The sequence below is a fragment of the Nyctibius grandis genome, chromosome 1 (assembly GCF_013368605.1).
Source record: "Nyctibius grandis isolate bNycGra1 chromosome 1, bNycGra1.pri, whole genome shotgun sequence".
Lineage (NCBI taxonomy): Eukaryota > Metazoa > Chordata > Aves > Nyctibiiformes > Nyctibiidae > Nyctibius > Nyctibius grandis.
In genome coordinates, this window is record NC_090658.1 from 25,466,584 (window position 1) to 25,487,076 (window position 20,493).

The 20,493-nt window shown below is 42.4% G+C and overlaps 2 protein-coding genes across 5 annotated transcripts in view; both read left to right on the forward strand.

The window, feature by feature from the left end:
• Positions 1–2,694: 2,694 nt before the first annotated feature.
• On the forward strand, positions 2,695–3,507 carry LOC137677773 (uncharacterized). The gene has a single exon (XM_068425394.1). The coding sequence runs from the start codon at positions 2,695–2,697 to the stop codon at positions 3,505–3,507; it is 813 nt and encodes a 270-aa protein (XP_068281495.1).
• The window catches only part of LPGAT1 (lysophosphatidylglycerol acyltransferase 1), a 68,759-nt gene continuing 51,362 nt past the window's right edge, over positions 3,097–20,493 (forward strand). The window contains exons 1-3 of one of the 4 annotated variants that reach the window (XM_068401353.1): positions 3,097–3,164; positions 3,489–3,651; positions 4,101–4,368. In XM_068401353.1, coding sequence (XP_068257454.1) covers positions 4,131–4,368 — 238 coding nt within the window. In that variant the 5' untranslated portion in view covers positions 3,097–3,164; positions 3,489–3,651; positions 4,101–4,130. Of the gene's footprint in view, positions 3,165–3,257; positions 3,397–3,488; positions 3,652–4,100; positions 4,369–5,281; positions 5,506–20,493 lie in introns of those variants that run through there. The other 3 variants (XM_068401369.1, XM_068401361.1, XM_068401378.1) reach the window with 3 other exon arrangements.

The window sequence follows — 20,493 nt, forward strand, 5'->3', positions numbered from 1 at the left end:
TAATGCTACGGCAAAGTTGGAATGCAAATATGTGCCATTGAACAGTAGCGTATGAGAATGACAGTGGCTAACCACTTCTTGAAGTGTACCCAGAGACAAAAAAAGTTATCTTCTTCAAAAGTCTCTCAAGGAGTTTATGAATAAAAGCTGACTTGAATCCTGCAGCCAGACACAGTCATCAAATCCAGCCTGTGTGAATGAAGAAGCTTCCAGGCTGTGCAGCTCCCTTGCAGTAACCTATATGCTGTTCAGGATAACTTTTTAAAGTAACTGAATGTAACAGACGTGTTTGTTTGTTACTGTGTAACACCCCCACCTCAGCAATAACATGTTCTTCCTTCTTATAGGCAGGAGTAAGTCTAACCTTCTTTTTCTGTGTTTTAGGTCTGTAGGTTTTTTTGGAGGTGAGTGGGAGACAACTCCAATATTTAATTATCTGCTTCAGCAATCCTTGACACTGGTTAATCACCTAATATTACCAATGTTAGTATCTGTATCTGCCAGTTAATTAGCACATTAAAATGTATTTTTACAGTGATCACTAGTGACATCCTTGTCAGTATTTCCATGAGGCTGAAAAGACATAGTTACAGGGGGCTATTCAGTCAAAAAATATGTAAACTTTAGAGAAACGGTTAAAAAAGCCACAAATTGAGAGTTGCTTATGTTAATCTTTTGCCGCTTTTTTTTTTTGCATTTATAATAGTAAAATGACAAACAATACATAATGAAAGCTCATGAAGCTCAGAGATTATAAGGAATTGCTTCCAGAAATTAGAATTAAAAAAAAAAAAAAGAAAACCAAAAACCAGTTGTGAAACTTCTGAGCTCCAGCGTTAACAGTTATTGACCAAATGAAAAAAATTTCTACTGATTAGTTGTTTCGTTCTTTTTGTTCGCAGTAATGGCGCGTATATATATACACGTATGTGTTGCTTTATACTAGAAAGGATTCTTCAGAGGCTCAGACTGGATGATAGCAGGCTTCTCAAGATCCGTAAGGGATATTTCCTTGTGCCTCTTTCCTAGGACTTGGGTTGTCCACGTGAAGGCCAGGAAATGAGGAACAGGGGTGGGTCTTTGCTACTAGCTCATTCAGCAAAATGCTAAACCACAGCTTCCTAAGCTTTAAGGCAGTCACTCTGACAAAGAGCGCTTTGTAGGCCTGCTTCCCCATGTGCGATTCCTTTCTGCAATATAAATTGCCTAATTCGTTAGTTGTCTAACATCATTTCTGCAGTCCCTCATTTTGATGCATGAGATTTGAGAATATTATTCTAAATCATACAGTGTGAATAACATTAAGAGGTACCAAACTTTATAAAAATGAATCATAATTCATGTTTTTCATCTTGGAATAATATATAAACAAGGCTTCATTTTGCTGTTGGGATGTAAAAATTAAAATGTAACTTTAATTCTGGCCTAAAAACTGTCCTTTTTCTACCTGAGAATTTTGGAGAAAAATTTTGCTGAGAGTAAGTTCAAGTGTATGCCCAGAGTTGTTTGCATGAGATAGGAAAAAAAAAACCCAAACCCAAAACCCCCAAGTCTTACTGAAGCTGGTAACACTTCAGAACAGCTCAAGCTGACTCCATAATGATTACTGAGTGCAACTGTCAAATTTAACCTAGTAATAAAAATAACATCGACAGGAAAACAGCCAGACTTGGAAACACTTATGCAAGACGCATCCTTTTTGTCAAGAAGGTCAGCAGTTTTGTTTTGTTTTGCTCAAATAGAACATGATGGCACTATTTGGTTGTTTGCGTTTTTAAATTCGCAAATTAAATTTATCTGCAGTAACAACTTTGTTTTCATCCTGAAATGGAGGTTGGGATTTAATTTTGTTGATGGTGCAGTCATCTCTAAAGTCCACTGTTTCCTAGACAATGAGTCTAGCTTTATGCAGGGTATGGTTTGTATGTGAAAGTGATACGTTCTTCAGTCTAAGTATTACAGTTTGAAAATTTTCCTTTTTTTTTTCCCAGCACAAAAGACCTTCTAGCATGTCTCCTTCTTAAGGTGTAGTTGTTTTTTCATCGGCTTCTATTCCCCAAGAACACAAACCGAGTTAAAATCACTTGCATGAGCCATTCTGCTCAGTGTAGGTATTGTAGGTTGAACTAAGCTGAGGAAACTGGGCCTGGGGAGTCTGGAGAGAGCTGAAGGAGGTCTGACAGTGCTCTTCCAAGGCCTGTACAGGGGTTACAGAGAAGACAGGAGACAACTTGTGTCTGACAGGCACAGTGAATGGATGAAAGGCAACAGTCCTGTATTGCTACAAAGGATCATGCAATTACTCCTCACGCTGGAGCGGTTTTTGTTGGGGCACAGGTTGTCTGGAGAGGGCTGTGAAATCTCCCTCCTGAGCTGCTTCTGAGCCAGCCCTGAGGGAGAGCAGGGCTTGGGCCAAGTGTTGCTGCAGCATGATCACGGATCTCTGTCAGGGTTTTCTGGAAGTAGAAGATGGTGTTTGCAGCTGCAGGGGAGGGATGAAAGAGAGAGAATGACGAAGTTGACATATAAAAAGCACGTGAAAGATTTAGGACTACAGGGACAAAATGTGGTGTTGCGGTGCTGGGCAGGAGCGTCTCGGGTGGTGCGGAGGGGATCTGTGGCAGTGTCCCCTCTTCCGCTTTCCCCGTTTACCCAATTTTAACTAAAAGAGCTGCGAAAGGGGGATTAACCCAGATGGTCGCCGAGGGGTCCGGCGCGGTGCGTGGGCCAGACCGTTTTACTCCTCGCCCGTCCCGGCCTTGCTCCGCCGGGCTCCGGGACAGGAGCAGAAGCGGCGGGGAGCCTCCGCAGTGGCACCCCCTGCTTCTGCCCCCTCCGCGGAGCAGGGGCAGCTCACGGGCCGGTTCGGGAGGCTTTCCCGAGGCGGGGGGAGCCGCCAGCCGGGCGGCGGGGGCGGAGCGCGGCGGCGCGCGCTCTACTCCGTCCTGCCGAGCGTCTGAGTGTGTGTGCAGGGGCGGGGGGCGCAGCCGCCCGCGCTCTCCGGCGGGGGGCGGCGCTCGCCGCAGCGCCAGCCCCGCTTCTCGGCAGCGGGCGGTCACGGCGGACACGCAGCCGGCGGGGGCGGGGAGCGCGGCCCCACCGGCCGGCATGAACCCCGGGCGGCCCGCGCTGCCCGCGCCGGGGACGGAGGCGGCGGTGCCGAGGTACGGACCGTGCGCGGGCCGGGCCCCCCGCCCCCAACAGGTGCAGGGTCCTCCCTCCCTCCCCCCCCCCCCCCCCGCCCGCGGCACCCGCCTGTCCTTGCGGGGCCGGCGCTCGGCGCGGTCCCGCCCGCGGAGCCCCGTGTGGAGACGAGCAGGCAGGGAGGGGAAGGGTAAGGGGAGGGAGGAGAAAAGAAGGGGGGCCCGGCGCGGCTGCCGGCGCGGGAGAACCGAGGTGAACCCGCGGTCTGCGCCTGCCCGCCCGGCGCTCCCGCCTCCCCGCCCGCCGGCCCCCGCGCTCACGCCGCCGCCCCCCTCTCTCCGCAGGGAGCCGCAGGGCGAGTAGTGCTGCCGCGGCCGGGCCAGCCACCTCCGGGTCCATGAGCCACCGCCACCCGCCGCCGCCAGCCGGGACTGCCGCCGCCGCCGCCGGGCCCAGCTCCCCCAGCCTCGCCGCCGCTTCCGCCGCGGCTCCGCCGCCCTGCCGGAGGTGAGTCCCGCGGCCGGGCCCGCCGCCGCCGGGTCCCCTTAGCGCCGCCCTCGGGTCCCGGCTCCTGTCAGCCGCTCTGGGACGGGGGGAGAGGCCGCCGGCAGACAGGGTAGCGCCCGCGACCTTTTTTGGGGGGAAGATAGAGGCCGGGTGGGACCGCGCGTGTGTACCGCTCAGGGGAGCTGCGGGCTGGGGTCCCCCGGAGCCCGCTGAGGAGAGGTGAGGGAAGGCGAGGCGGCCCCCGCTGCGGCGCCGGCTGGAGGGTCGCGCCGCTTCCTTCGTGCCCCCCTGGAGTGGGGGTAGCTTCCTTCCCCGATGACTGACAGCGGCGGCAGGCGCGGGCAGCTCCCGGGAGTGGGCTGGGTCTGGGGGCGGTGGGCAGTCACCCTCGGCTCCCCTCGCCCCGCTCGGACAGCGCTACCTGTGCCTTGTTTTTCCTCTCCCCGTAGGACGGTCCCGCGCCCGCCGCTGTGAAGAGAATGGCCGTGACTCTAGAGCAGGCCCAGCGGGTGGGCTATACCTGCCTGAAAGCACTCCTCAGGTTCGCTTTTATGGTCGCCAATAACCTGGTTGCTATTCCGTCCTACGTCTTGTATTTAATTATCCTGCAGCCTCTCCGAGTGTTGGATAGTAAAAGCTTCTGGTATATCGAAGGAGTATTATTTAAGTGGCTTTTAGCTATGGTGGCTTCCTGGGGCTGGTGGGCAGGATATACAGGTAAGAATGTCTTATTAATTTAAAATTTACAAATATAAAGGTGTAAATAAGTGTTAAAACACAGATGTTTTAGTATGGGGACACGTAGGGGAGTATGTAAACATAGTGGATATGTGGGATGTTTTTCTTCCAGGTTTCTTATGCAGATGCTTTGTATTTCTGAATCGAGATGCTGCGCGTACTGAAACATTTTTTTAAATCATAGGTACAAACTTACATGTTAAGTAAGAGTTTCTCATTCGGTATTCTGTCATAGTATAATTGGAAATGTGATTTTTCCTGAGTATCATGATCACTTTGTTTTAGTGTTACATGAAAAAGGTACGTCTGCTCAGAAGAGGGTTGATTTGTCCTGTGCATGTCGCTGATAGAGCCAAACTTTTCTTTACTGAATCTATGCATCTAAATAATCTCCACTTAAAACTGTCAGGACACAAGGCTAAGAAGTTTGACACGAACCTCATGTCAGAAGAGTAGGTCTTCTATTCCTTGCAACAGCGACTGTCTTTTCTGCTGCTTCAGAATGAAGGGAAACAGAGGGAACCTCATTCATACAAATAGTGATACACAATGTTTCTCGACTGTATGGCTCTTCATTTACTGTTAGCAGAGCTAATTACAGAATCCGTAGGGTTTTTCCCCTCTGCATGCTTGCTTTAAAGTTATTATGGAACTTGTTTTTGTTTGTTAGTATTCATAGGCTTATCCAGGTGATGAACTGAACTGAAATATTAAGGAAGGCTCTAGTCTTGTCCTCGAATGCACTGATTTTCATCCTGGCTACTGCACTTTGTGCAAGAAAACAGCCATCAATTCTTTGTCTGTGCTTAGACCTTGAAAAGGGAGGAAATTAATCTACTGAGTGCAAAGTACGAACAGCCCTTCTAAAATTCTTTCCCTCTCTTCTGCCCAGGCTGCATCTGCAGGTCTTGTCCATGTAAACAAGGAAAAAAAAGAATGGCAGCACACAGCGCTGGAGTCTGGTCAGACTCCTGATTAGTTAGAAAGTCAGTGCTGACCCAGGTGGAGTTCTCTTTTTGTTAGGCTGCAAGAGCTGAAGCCTCTGTGATAATGTGCCTTTTGATAACCCTGTCGTGTGCCTTTCCAAGATGCACAAAGTTTCTGTGGATACTCTAGGTGAGCTTCCAGTTCTTCTTGAGGAGATGGTGGCAGCAGCAAGCTAGATTCTGGTCTGTCGGGCTAGAACTGTCGCAACGTTGCACTGCTTCAAAATTGCCTTGCCTGGTACAGCTCAAGCTTTTCCAGATATGCTGTTTTAAAAATCTTTTTATATGTTTATATTTGCTCATTAAAAGAAGTCCACATAGTATTTGCAGTGGCAGGTATATTTTTGGAAGTCTGCTTTATGCCTTAAAGCGCAAAGGCCTTCCAGAAGGAAGGATTGACTTTCAAGGTGTCGTGTATGTTGTTAATTGGAAATGGGAAAGTTTATGGGCATAATGGTAATGTTAAAGTCATAGAGCATATGACCCTGGGGATTTGCTGTGTATATTGAACATGCTAGTTAAAATTCAAGCCATTGTCCCATGATGATGTGGTTCTCAATTTTTGAATGTAGTTTCCTTGGGATAGTTTTACTGCTGACTGCAGAACTGTGTGGTTTCTTTTGCCTGTTGCTTGGAAAGCGATCTTAGCATGGGCTGCATATCCTAGAGTCTTCCTGAAGCATCTGTTGATTGGTGTTGCTGATGTACCTTGACAATTTGAAATCCTTTGTTTTACAGTCTTGAAATGTCTTAGTATGTTTATTTGAAGTATAATTTACAAACAGCTCCACAGAAGTTTTTTCTGGGATGGTGTACGGGTAAGGAGGCCCTTCTTTTCGCTTTTCACTATAAAGCATGGCTTTTGTTTTGGGGAGGATTTTAAGCAAACACTTGTACAAAGTCTCAGTTTCCATGTATTTTATTTGATGTGAAGACATTAACATGTTTTATACTGAAAGCTACAAAATAGCAAGAATAGCTTCTTTCTTTGTCCATTCTTTCTTTACCCTCATCAGTGCTCACCACCACATGCAGAACAAACCTGGAAAGTGTATCTTTCTGACTTCAACATTCGTAGATGGAGTAATTTATGTGTCTGTTTCCAGATTGATAGATCTATAAAAGACTGTCGCTAGGTCCCATCTTTATTATAGAGTACAACATAACTCATTCAGAACTGCAATACTACTTTATTAGAGCTGGTGTCTAAGACTTGCAGTGGTGCATCTGAAAGAGACATTGCTCCAGAATTATTCTGTTTTCAATTCCAAAAAACAAGTCAAAGATAAGCTTCAATATGCTCCATCTTTGCAAAAGTAAATACAAGATAGTAGGTATGTATGGGTTCATTCAGAAGATTAAGGATATTTCTTTTCTTTTGAGTAGCAGAGCAGTTGGTGAGTTTGTGGGGTTTTTTTTTCTTCTGGATTGAGAGGGTAACCAGCTAAATAAGTTTACTTGTCTTTTAATTGGAGGTAGTGTTCTGCTTCAGTTGCGTTGAAGGTGTGTTTCAGTTTTTTTAATTTATTTACTTTTTCCCCTTCCGATCTTGGGTCATCTGTTGGGTGAGAAGTGACATGAACTGTTTGTAATTAGGAACTTAAACTCAGCCTGCAAAGTAGATTCAGGGCGGACTTTTTTTTCCTCTGTAAGTTTGTGTGTAATGTGTAGGAGAGAGCTCAACACCAAATGAAGAAAATATAGTGAGTGCTAGATTTGCCTTCTGGGCTTTGCTGCTGTTGCGTAATTGTTGGTATATTTTATTGAATAAAGCTGGAAGAGCTGAGGAAAACTCATGAACTAGGTCTGCCCTTCTCCTGCCCACCCGTGCGTAAACCTGTGCCTTTGTGCTAGGATCCTAGAGGATTTGTCACAGAAAGTACATGATCTGTGTCTGTATCAGCAGCTCTAGTCTGTGCTTTTTCATAAACGTAGGTATTTCTGTTTGCAGATGCACTTGATGTTATGTAAAGAGACAGTGTGTAACTGGACAAGCAAAATAAAGGAAGGAATGGGAAGAGAAATTGTAAAGGTCACTCTCCTTTCCCTAATCTTTTTCTTCTTAAGATGCAAGTATGAGAGAGAACTTGGGTATAATTGGTTGCCTTTGATTTTTAAAAGGGCAGAGTATGATAAATATCGATGTTGTTCTCTTGAACTCTGTAGTGTTTCTTATGAAAAGGAAGACTGAGTGTCTTTTTATGAAGAACGTTCAGATAGTCTAGCAATGTTATTTCATTTTTATATGCTTTCAGAAAGGCCGCCTTGTAACTCTTCTAAGCCTTTTCCTTTTTTTAAGGCTTTTTATATAAATGTATTGCTCTTGTTGTAGGAGCTGTTCAGTTAGGACACTCGGAATCTGCATGTTCGTGTGATTTGAAAGGCACCTTTGAATAACACTTCTAAATATTTTCCTGCATTTGTTGGAAGATGCATTCTAAAAAAAGCAAACTCGAGAGTGCTTGATCCTTTGTTGGCAAGTACCTTTTTTCCCCTATACTACAATTTGTCATTTAATATACAAGTAAACCAGAAACCACTAAGTATTGCAGTAGATGTGATGGAAGGGAGATGGAGCATATCTGTGGTGGTGAATTTCTGATGACCTCCTGCTCACCTACAAAACTGGTTTGAAAGCAGCCATCTTCTAGATTTGAACTTCTTTGGGCAAGTAGCTATTGCAGACTAAAGCTTAATATCCCTGTATCTAATGAAATTGCTAAAAATAGGGCTGCTAGAGAAAAGCTTGCTTTGCTTAAATGCGCTTAGACAAACTGTTTTGTTGTCTTCTCCTGCTGTCTAAATGCAGATGTTAGCATTAGCCTATGATAGTGTTGTTGCGGTATCGCAATTAGAAGTCTCTACGACAGCAGAGTAATCAGCTAGCAATGCAGTCCTGATACTTGTGATGCTAATGTGCTTCACTCTGCTCCACACAGCTTGCTCCCACTGTAAGGGGCGGTGGTGTGTGCCCAGCCTGTACCTCTGGCTGAGGACAGGGAGGAACTGGTGGAGGATGAGTGTCCTCTGTCTGCAGCAACCGTCAGCGCTCTTCTGCCTGTCAGAGCACCAGGGGAGAGAAGTGTGCGTGTGGACAACAGGATCATGTGCATCTTGGGAGGGGGTTTCCTTGAGAGTTGTGCTTGGAATATTTCATACTCCAGCAGTGAAAAGGACAACTTGACAAAACCTTCTGTTTCAGCATCTTGGACACCAGCCTGTCCAACAACCTGCAATAGTGTTGGACAGGTTGGTGGGCTGTGGGCTGACAAGGGAAGAGCCATACACCTCTGTTAACACACACACAGAAGTCTTAGTGGTGTGAGTATGCTTACTGGTATAATGATGCAGTGCTTAATAAAAAGTTAACTAATCCTATGGTATTGCCTGTTACTGTTCTGTGTCAGCTGGGAAGGTGATATTTAAAGAGTGTCTTCTTTGTTATTCAGCCAAGTAGAGTAAAGTTGAATTCTGGATTTTCAGTTGTGTCCCCTCTTCTCTTCCCTCAAGTGATTTCAAATTTATTGGCTGATTTGTATGTATGATTAAGTAGTGACCACTCATTGTTTTTTCATCAGTCAAAAGTCTCAACTCCTCTAATCTTCTAAGAATGCAAATATTTTTGTCTTCCAGAACTGTAAAAGATACAGGTGGAGTTGCTGTGACAACACTTCCTCGGTGCAGACAGCATGCGCTGTCTGTGCTGCTTCTCATGACAAGTCGGCCCCTCTCCTCGGGCAGGAAGTGCAGCAGAAGCTGGAGAAAAGAGATGAGATAAAGTAATTTTTTTGCCCTGAATAATGCAGCAGGTGTTATTTCGGGAGACCTATCTATGCCTCCTACCCTGCCATTGTTTTCTACCTTCCTCTGTTCCTAAAGTATGATTTTTAACTGGCAATATTTTGGTTTTGGGACTGGTCACTAACTCTTGAGAACTGAGCGGGGAGGGACATGGGGGAAACAACTCGTGTTTTTGAGGTCAGGAAGTGTGTGAAATGGAGCAACAAAATCGTTCTTGTTTTGTGTTTTCTTTGAATGTGCAAAAATACCTGATGTGACTCAGTAGATTGGATAACAACATACCACAGAGAAACTTTTAGTTTATGCCATGGCTTAAATGCAGCGTTCTCTGATGGGTATGATATATGTGCAGGTTATGCTGTGATCAAGTGGGGATCTTCAAATTTATTTTGCAGTTTGTACGAGGAAGTTTGTATGTAATTTGTGAGCTGTCTTGATAAGAAAAGGTCAGAGTTGAATGAGTTGGGGACATTGGAGCTGTTCCTACCGTGGCCTCAGAGCAAAGGCTCATTGTGCCTTTGCGTAAGAGGAGGTAAGCAGTACAGTGAACTTACCGTCAACTTTTTTGTGCAAGTGATGTGTCTGTTTGTAAAGAGTGCTATACAGTGACCCTTGGCCTATTTTAATAATATGTAAAATCACACCAGGAAATTCCCATTTCTTCTTTTTGGAACATGAGTTACAAGCTTTACCATACTTCTTTGTAGTTTATCTAGTGTCAGCAAGGTGTCAAAAGCAGTAAACCTTGTCTTTCATTTTCCTACTGTATCATTTAACTATAAAGGATCATTCCAAAAGATTAGATATCGAAATGCTCTCTGAATTTTATTTTTAGAAAGCTGCTGCCTTCTGGCACAAAACTTAGAGTAAAAGCACACACGGTTGGGTTTTTTGATAGTGATTTTTTTTGTTTGTTGCTATTTATGTCCCTTTTTTTTTTTTTTAGAGTGGGTTAGTCTCTGCTCATGTTTCACCTACTCTGGATAATACAAAAACTATTGCAAGCATACCGAATCTGTCACATCTGCCTAAGGATAGTAAAGATTAAATTGTTGAGGAATACCTGTACAGCAAGGTGTGATTATTTACTTTTAAGTGCAGGAATGGCTGTGGGATGCTTCTGAATTAGCTTATGTGCTGACAGCCAAAGGAAGACAAAGTTTTGGGAATTCTATTCCTGCTTATGGCTGGGTTTGCTACTTTTAGGATGTGTTTTCGTCCCTCCGAGTTCTTCTGGGCCTTTGGTTTTAGCATATCTGTTCATGCTAGTCATCTTATTTCTCCTTTTGTTGCTGGTTGAATGCCTGAAAGGATATGACTAAGAATACCTGAGAGATGGGTCTCTGTTCTCTGTACCTTTTCTTGTTCATTTTCTTGATGGTAGGTTATAGGAACCATGTGAAATAATTACAGGAAAGCTTTTGTCCAGCTCTGATTTGGAGAAGCAAAATCTTACGGAGTTGAATTCTTTGTCCACAAATTCTTTGCAGGTTCTATGAAGGAGGAATTTTTTTCTACTTTGACAGTGTGATCGCATCTGTATTGGAACGTGTCGGAGATGATGCCTTTATGACAGAGACACAATTTCTCATTCTAATTTAATGTAACTGTTCTAAAGCATGGATATTTTAGACGTTTTCAAGAAAACTGGAGAGAAAATTGTATGTTTAATGTGGATAAAACCTATTTTCTCTGTTATTTTGTCCTGGGAAATTGCTTTTTAGAATGAAACTCAAACAGAATAGATCACTTTCTCTGTCGGGTGTGTGTGAGGGACAGAGAGGTCTTGCCAAAGGTTAGTTTGGCAAGGTTTTACCTGCTGAAAACAGGATCTTAAAAATGGAAGAGTTGTGCAACCTTAATTAGACAGGGCTGTTAGTAAATCTTTTATGGAATATAAGCTTAGTGGTGTAACTTTCCAGTGTGAACTGAGCCAAAATACAGCTCCAAGATATGTAATCTGCTTGCGTTTATTACAGTGGAATATAAACTCTAGTGCTTAAGATGACATGTCAAATGTGGGATTGCGTAGGCATGTAATTGCACTGCTCTTGCACTCACCACAGTTGAGATAATAGTCCAGCCATTTGTATATGCAGTTACTGAAATAAATAAGGCTAATATGTTTGCATTCCTAAAAATGTTCCATGACACCAGTGAGGGATTTTGCATATAAGGCTGTATTTCGCACTCCCCCTTCCCCCCCCCCCGCCCCCAGCCCAACAAGCATTTCAGTCAGGGAGTGCCAGTGAGGAAAGCCAGTCCCAGCCTTTCAGACTCATCCTACCACCCCTGCTTCAGTTTTATTGGCGAAATATTTTAATGATTATGTGGCGATCTGGATCGTGGCCCTGAGCCACACTAAAACTACCCACCCCCTTTTTTTTTTTTTTTTTTTGCTGAGTGACTTACAAAACACAGTCCCTAACCCAGTTCATTTTATGGGTGTGGTGAAAGAAGAAGGTGGGTACAAATAGCCAAGGGAAAGAGGAAGGAACTGCTTCTTTTGGTGACAGTACCAGCTGTCATGTATTTGTTGAACTGCTGCTTATGGCCCCAATTCAAGAGAGCAGTCCTGTGTAGGATAGGGCTCTAGTATGTGAGTAAAATGTCAGTGAAGTAGACTTCTTCACCTTTTCTTACTATTTTGTTAACTGGTTAGTGTTGTTTAGACTGGAAAAGTGCCTTCTGCAAAGTTCCTTTAGAGAAGAAAACTAAGCGTAGGGTGAGAACAAAGGATTATCATAGGCTGAAAACCGGTTGATAAAGGAATGAAAAGACCAGTTTCATTTTGATGAGAGCTTAGCAGTGGGGTTCCTCTGAAGTTCTGTATGTGTACTGTTTGAGTTTGTCAGCTAGAGAGACAGTTGTAAAGAACTTCAAAAGTACTTAAGCTGTATGAATAACCAACAAAATGCAGAAGTTGTTCAGAGTTGAACAGTCCAAAATAATAAACATTTAAGTAAATTAGCAGTTTAAGGAAAGAGATTAGTATCGTAGTGGAGAGCTTAGGGAAAGTTTTGGCTCAGTGCACAACTATATGTTCTGTTATAAAATATGTAAAGAACAAGACAGAGAATAACATGAAAAATATCCGTGGTTCAGCTTCACACTTTGCTGGTTTTGTCTCAGTTGTTTTAAAGCTGTTGAAGAGGTAAGAAGGGGCTCTAAGAGGGTCAACAGCTTCATTAGTGCAAACTGAAATCAAATGAGAACAATTTCATTCACAGCTGAACTTGAATTGGAACTGAATTGGACAACTCATTGATTCCATTTCCTGGGAACAATAGAGTAGAAGAGATGTAATCTCCCTGTCTCTGTGTAAAGAAGGAGGGGACTTTTAGTGTCATTGGAAGGTAGAAAATGAAAGTCTTTAAGATTTAATAAGACAGTAGTACCTGAGGGTTTTGTTTGTTTGTTTTTTCTTAAATACTTCCATTATGTCTTTTCGCAAATACTGACTTTGAAGGATAATGTCAATGGTGTTACTTTTTTTGAGTCATACAACATAATCTGAAAACTTCTTGTTTAAGTGTTGTAGTTCTAAAAGGTAAGTAATTGTCCATATTTAAGGAGTCTAATAGTTTAAACTAGCTTAGAGATTCACCTCAGTTTTGTAATTTAAGTAAAGGGGGAGAGGAAAGATTAATAGCTTTATTACTGCTTCTCACTTCTATAGAACTAAAAATAGAAATGGTGTAAGAGCAAGGGCCAGCATTGCTGGTGTTTGGGAGGACACGGGTTCTGGAAAGTGGATTCATTAGGACAGTGGCATGAGTGCTTATGGGTGTGTGGTTTTGGTGGCAAAAAGGAGGATTTTGTCTGAGGTTTTTTGATTTAGTTTAATTTGTTTTCTAGCATCCTGATGTTACAAACATGCAGTTTCTGTGAAAGTCTGTAGTGTCTGTGTTTTCTTGCCAGAACTGGGGAAAAGAAACATTAATATTAAAGAATATGTGGCTTTGGTTAATTTAAGCATCAGTTATGTTTGAGTGTGGTGTTTAAGGTGGGCCATCGAACACTATTTTAATGTAATTTGGTGACTTGGGTATATTATTATCTACGTAGATAAATGTGTTAGTGTTTTAAGCACAGTTTCCTGATGGGATTAAGCTACTTGTTTAACAGCTATTCTTTCTCTCACCCCTCTCACACTTCTGATTCACCTCCTTGCAGATCTGTCTGTGACTGATCAGATGGTTCAGATTTCACACATAATGGTGTTCTCATGAGTTTTGTGAAAATTGGCAGGTGAGCAGAGGAGAGACCTAAGTGAGTGCCTCAGCTGAGGGTAGCGCAGGCAGATTTGGCCACCGTATCTCGTTTGACATCTGCACATCCAACCAGTGTGTCGATGGTTTTGGGTTTGCCACAGTGACGGCATATCTTGTCCAGCCCGTTGAGGAGGAGGAAGAGGTTAGACAACAAGTTTTTGGGAAACCAGGCTGTTATTTCTGCTGCTTCTGGAGCAATGTGTTAATCTGGCAGTGGCAGATGGTGTATGAAGCAGCAACCTTTCGTTTAGATGATGTCTGGTCCACCTTGCTTATCATAGCCTTTTAGATCCAAAAGGCATATGCAGAAAACTGTTTGGTCTTAATACTAGGAAAAAGGATAAGGCGGTAAAAGAACTTAAGTATTGTGTTTTTAAGACTTTCTACTCTGTATATAAAACAGGAGTTGGTGTAGCCTCCTAAAAGGAGGACTGGAAGGGCATGAACCTTACTGAAACTCTCAAGAAAGAGCAGTGATGCTCAGATTACTGTAGGCAGGGCAGAGCTGAAGAAAAAGTCAGTTATGAATGTGACCAGGGGACATGTAGAAACATGAGGCTCGAGGTGTATTTGAGGAGACCTGGGAGAGAGCAATGGTGTGGGTGGTAAGCAGAGTCTGTCAGGAAGGGTTCTGTACCACCATGTAGCACGTGTGAAGGGATTACATTAGAAATGTGGCCTCTTGAGTTTTGTACCTGAACCTGTTCTATTTTGATATGCATAAATATACATAGATGGCCTGGCAAAACTCCAACTCTGGTAACTGCCGGTTTCCTTTCCAAATGCATTCTTCTTTCATATCCATTTTTATTTCCTGTGCTTGTCTCTGACATAAAATTCAGTTGTTGTTTCTCCTAGCAGCCGCTTTACTTGGAGAGAAATATAACCACATACTAATATAACATGAAGGACCCATGACGTTCAGTTTACATTTGTAAAAATGCTTTCAGATGCAGGTATGGTTAATATAAATGTCTCTTAAGCCTCTTGCATGTAGTGGATTACATGAAAACAAAGAGATGAATATTTTTTAGTATTTGAAACTCTTCTGTTTGTGTCATCAAACGTAATGCTTCGGTCTTCTAACCTAGTAATGTGTAGGAAGGGAATGTGACAACAGCAAAGTGTTTGCCCAGGTAATGCTATTGTATTGGATGTGTTTAAAGATCATTTGATGCCTACCTTGCGCTTCTGCAGTTTGACAAGATTTTTACAGGCTGGAGAAGCACTTTTATCCCTCATCTATTTCAGGGGGAGAAAATACCGAAACATGCCTTTCCCCCTCCCCACCCTGCTTACATTCATTGTGAATGTTTTAGCAACCTACTGAACTTTAAGAGCTAAAATGCAGAGCTGAGTTCACATAACCACGAGTGGCGTCACCATGCATCACTGTTGGAAGGCTAAGGGTTATTTGGGTGGCTGCTGTGGTGGAGAAAGAACCAAGGCAGGTGGCCTGCTCCTTCCTTTTCCGGTCCCATTACCACCCTTTCCTGATCCTTTGCACAAACAATGTGGTAAATCTGAGCATCTGCTCACTTGCTGGGTTTGCTTTGAGGCAGGGTGTCTTTGAGCAAAGTACAGAGGATTTAGTTGCGTAGGTAGAATTCAATGTTTGAAGTGTATTGACCAAAACTCTTACTCTGTGGGAATACTAGACTTCTGTAGCCTGATTAAATTTATTTTTGTCTAGTTTTCTTTTTATCGGGGGAAAGAGTAATTTGTAACACTTTTGGCAAGGGCTTCATAAGTAAGCCAAGGCACTTGTAGCCACAGATCATGACAAGTTGCATGTAAAGTGCTTCTAGTGCCTATTGCTACCCACAGACTTAAGTGTATTCACATTAATCATTCAACTGTAAAGTGGAATTTTGAGATTTGTAATATCTTCTTGCATTTGTGGCACACTTACTGTATTTGAAATGGAGAAGTCCATTTCCACAGTCTCTTTCACAACTCTGTTTTTCAACCCCTTGACTGGTGCTCTCCAGAGAAACTACTCTGCAGTGAAGTACTGTTTTTAATTGAAATACTCTGAAGTCTGTTCTTTTTTCTTTTTTTTTGTTCCCCCAGCATTTGTCTGTTGTCATTTTTACCATTTGTTCCCAATGTACAGAAAAACTTCTTGACCTGAGATGTGGATTTTTTTTTTTTAATTTGAGGAGGGAGAAGAGAGAGAGGAAGAGCAGCCTCAATTACTGTCATTGCAGCAGCGTATTTCAAATTGAGACCTGGGTATTTCATTGAAAGGTGCATTGAATACTAGTCTGTGTGCTGAGGATGAAGGGTAGGTATTGGAGCCAGCCATTCAGAATGTTTGAATAAATTTGTTTCTATTGGGTCCGACCGTTTTATGTCAGTAAAAATACTGAAACTCCCAGTGAGACTGCCAGCCACAAATCCAAGGTATTTTTTGTAGCTGTCAGCAGGTGTAAGAGGATTATTTGTTTTGTAATAGTAACAGATGCCAGAGAGCTAAACTTTTTTTAAAATTAGGAGCAGTAAACTTTCTGCTGCTGCTTTGAGGTACGTCAGCTAGAACAATCTAATGAGAGAGGCTGCTTTTTCCTGCTAATTATTTAATTTGTGACAGTCTGAGAGTGCCATTAAAGGCATCACTTCTGATTTTATGATAACGGACTTCTGCTTACTAGCAATCTGAAACGTGTCCACGCACTGAATTCTTAAGAATGCTGAACTAATATAGGATAACCTGGGGTAAATTTAAATATGGTAAGATGCTTTGTTGGCTTAAATAATTTGCTGTGTCATACCAGCAAAAGTACTAGCTTAAGTTCCTGGCTAGAATTATTGTCATACACTTTCCAGCATGCTTTTCAAACTTACTGTAGCCTCTTGTTTTAATAATGCGACTTGCATAAACAGAAACATAAAACTGAATATAGGAATTTGCTGTTATGTTAATCTGCATCATTAGCTTGTTATTGTTTTATGATTAAATTATGTTGATTAAATCTGTGGTAACTGAACATCATTTTCCCCCTGGCCTTTATAAAATCCATTATTTGAAAAAAATGAACGTAGTATCTAAAAAGTCCAATGGGAAATGTTTTTACAGTTTTGTTCATGTTATAACTTCTTTGTTGTAAAGATTGTTGTTTGTAGTGTGGGTAAGAAGTTTAATAAAGACCTTGAAACCTAATGGTGCAAACATTGAAGGCTTCCCTTAAAAGGTTTGTCCTTCTGCTTCCTTGCATCTGTATCCAGTTATTTCTTGATTCTTTGCATGCCTTTCATTAAGTTTTCCTTGCCACGCTGCAACTTAAATGTCCAGTAACTTGGTTCTGTTTTGTGGTGCATGGCAACGCTAACCCACTGGAACTGGGGGATGGTGCAGAGGTGTATGGAGGGAGGAGCAAATAATGCTGCAGCTGTTTGATTAGTAGCAAGTTTTATTGCTTGTGGATATTGATTTTTAGATCAGCTACTTCTGCAATCTCAAAATACACTGAATACGTATTTCTGTTCTTATGATCTTTCCGGTGCTCAGTAGCTCTGTTTTTTCTGTGCAGAGTTGACTGAGTTGAAGAGGTTTAAATGGTCAGTGTCCTTCAAGTGGAGAGAAGCTCCTCAGTTCTGAGGTCACTGTAGGGAGATGGTAAATAAATGCACAGAATAGCCTTTTGCCTTTCCTATATAGGCCATTTAACAGAGATAATCTAAAAGTAGAGGGTTTTCCAATTAGATCTAGCACTACTGTTATGTAGTGATTATTTGTACTACATCATGATCTGGGCTGAAAAACATCAGCTGTATAACGAGACAGCATCAGCAGCATTTTGTAGTAACTTAGGCAAGACCTGAAGAATATGAAGAGGTAACTATGTGGTAACTGAACTGGGATATAGGGGTGGTCTTACCACATTCAGAATCTTGATTTCCAGTAATAGTATTGTTGGTTTTCTTGACTTAAACCTTCAGCCAGTGATTAAAGTCATGCAGTTTGTTTCTGTTAGGAGGAAAAAATGATGAAGATCTGGTATTTTTTTGAATCAAAATGACTTATTTAAAGGATATATGTAAAATTGTGTTTTTCTGAGTGCAGTTGGATTTGAACACTGGGAAAACGGTTTCCTTGCTCAGTAGTGTAATTACGTTGTTTTTTACCCTAGCCCATCTTCTGAAAAGCACAGTCTTAGTTCTTACCTGTAGTGACTCTGGCAGATTGCCTTGATGTGTACCCTTTTGGCTGTAACCCTTGCCTGCACCCATTCCTCGTGGTACAGTTCTACAGCTGAGTAGTGGAACACTCGGGGGCTGATCAAGCCTTTTCACTGCACTGTTTAGTTAAGCTTGGTGTGTAGGGAGATGAATACAAACTCTCACTTGGAGTTTTAGGCAAGTTCCACATTTTGTTTAAAGAAATAGTAATGTTTGCTCACTTCCGGCCTTGTTACAGTTTTCTGGTTCCTGTATTTGATAAACCTCAAGGCACTTCAGAGAATTTCATGGGTACCAGAAAACCCTTGATTAGTTACCTCTCTAGCTATAAGTGCACTAGAATAATGTGCTTTATCAGCTTCCTGTGAGAAATTGCTCTCCCTCTGTGCAATCCGATTTTCTGCATTCTGCATCTTTTACCTGAAAGAGCCTCTTGTAAAGCACTCTGAAAAGTTTATGGTCCCAAGATATCCAGTAACTTAAAATTTGCAGTTAAAAATGGAAATAAGACTTCCAACTCATGTCTTTTCATTGCTAGCTAGCCTTTCCAGTCCTGCAGTAGGTGATGACTGAATTCTGTTGAGTTCTTTCACTGTCTGCAGAAAGGCTTGGTATTCCCTGGCCTTGGGATATTTGTTGTAAGATTGCTGAATATGTCATGTTATTTCTGCAGCTGTGGTTTTTGGGAAAAACATCTGGAAAGCTTCTAGATGCTCTAGCTTCCTTGAAATGATACAGGATGTTTGCAATCTACAAATCTTAAAAGGAGAGGAAATGGCCATCTCTTCCTGAGCAGATTCATTGCTGTATGCCACCAGTTGCTGCTCTTTAAAGCCATATTTTCAACTGGCCTGACTTGGAAATCTAGACTAGGTAGGAGCAGGATCTTCCATATGGCTAGAACTGTGGCTTTCCAAATAGCTCACTTTTTTTTTTTTGAAATAGCTAAACAGCATTTTTTGCAGAACTTTGTTGTAATAGAGCTTCCTCCCTCCTAAATAACGGTGAAAATCTTTTGCAGTCTTTATCAGGAGTTCATTTTGGGCAGTTATCACAGAATATACTTAAACTTTTTGTATGAAGTTCCTTCAAGTCTTGTGTATCGCTGTCCAGAAGCAGTAAGGACTCAAATCTGTCTGCTTCAAAAGCAAAAAAAAAAAAAATCTACTGCAGCTTACACCTACCTATTTATGATAATGGTTCTTATCTTTATTTTTTTATAGCAGTTTCTCCTTGAAACAGAATTACAGGTTTTCCCCAATTACTCGTTTGAAGGCTTACTTCTGTTTTGTGGGTGCATTTCGTTCCACTGGAGTCTTTGTCCAGTATCCCCAGTATTCATATTTTTCTGGACTGTAAAGTGCAGACTCTATTTCTGTTGTAGAGAGAAGAAAGTTTGATTCCTAGTAGAAAGTCCTGTGGTGTTGCAGTGCACAACTCTGCGTAAGCGGCCGAACAGTCAAATGGAAACTGTGGGAGAGCTGTGGTCCTGTACGATGGCTTGTTGATTATTGGTTTGTTTTAGCCAGCTTGCACTAGACCAACTAGTTTGCATCTTGCATTTCTGTTTCTGTTTCAGTGAAGATCCTCAGAGTTAACAGCTGAGGCTGCAAAGCAGGTTTCAGCCATTCCCCCTGCTTTGGAAGAGGTAGTCCTCTCTCTGGAGGAAACAGGACTGCTATTTTGTAAGTCATTTGTTTTGCATAGACCATTACCCTAATGGGATTTTTCGCACAGTTGGTTTGGATATACTGTTTTTTTTGGTGTTGATTACACAATCTCAAAAGTATCCCTTTACTTAGGGCCATGAACCCGGGTGTATTCTCTGGGCATTGTCTCCCCTGAAACCTGAGTGGGAAGATCTGCTTTTGTCCTGTGTCTGTTAGCTGTTTAAGGCTGTATGATATGGTATCTGTGCTTTTTGAGCCACCTTAACAGTCGAGGGAGGTGAAGTACCTTATGAATGACTCTTTGGCATCACAGGGAATTTCATATCTGGAAAGACAAGCAACAGGATCAAATCAGTAACACATACCATTGTCAGTGACTCAAAAGGAAACTGTAGTAATGGTATTGTAGCTTGTGATGCTGCCCCTGGGTAGATTTTGGTGCTGGACAGTTGAATTTGCAAAGACAGCTCAGGTTGTTGTTACGATGCAGTAATTTAGCTGTGGCAGAGGGTGTGCTTTCAGAGTGCTCTCTTAGGGAGAAAATATTTTATTTAATTTGCTTTCCCCAAACAAATCCAAAACCCACTAAAAATCAAACAGGTGTCACCCTGTCCCTGCCTGAATAGCAGTTCTGTAGTGTTTGTGCCACATGGCTACAAAATTTTTATAGCAAGAACATTTATCTTTCTCTCTTGTACTTAAGCTTACAGGGAAAAAGAGAAAAGTGGGAGATTGCACATTTTTAACATGTTCTAATGTTCTTTAAAAGAGCAAAACTCTACGTTTGCTGTGATCTGAAGTCCACAACATGTCTAACAAGTTTGTTTGTTTGTTTTAAAAAGAAATTCATAGCAATTTAGAAGGCAGCTTAGGTGACTCATGCTGGTTACGCTCTGCACGTTGGGCCAATGGGGACTTGCCTGGCAGGTCTTCAAGCATAGCAGACCGCAGTTCCATAAGGATTCATTCTGGTCAAACTGGTGCTTGCTGCCCCATCATCCCACCTTCTTCTGATAGTTCTGATTGTGCTGTCTTGCCCCTTTTTAATCCCTCCTGCCCCAGCATGGATGCTCATGTTATATTGCAGTGGCTCTCTTTTCCTTCTCAAGTATTAGAGCAGTTTGCCCAAAATAGGAAAAACAAAAAGTATCTTAGATAAAGATAGTAGTGGAAATAATTGAGGCCTTCTTG

Coding starts and splice junctions, on each gene's coding strand:
- LOC137677773 (XM_068425394.1), top strand. CDS start 2,695: ATGGTCGCCGAGGGGTCCGGCGCGGTGCGTGGGCCAGACCGTTTTACT.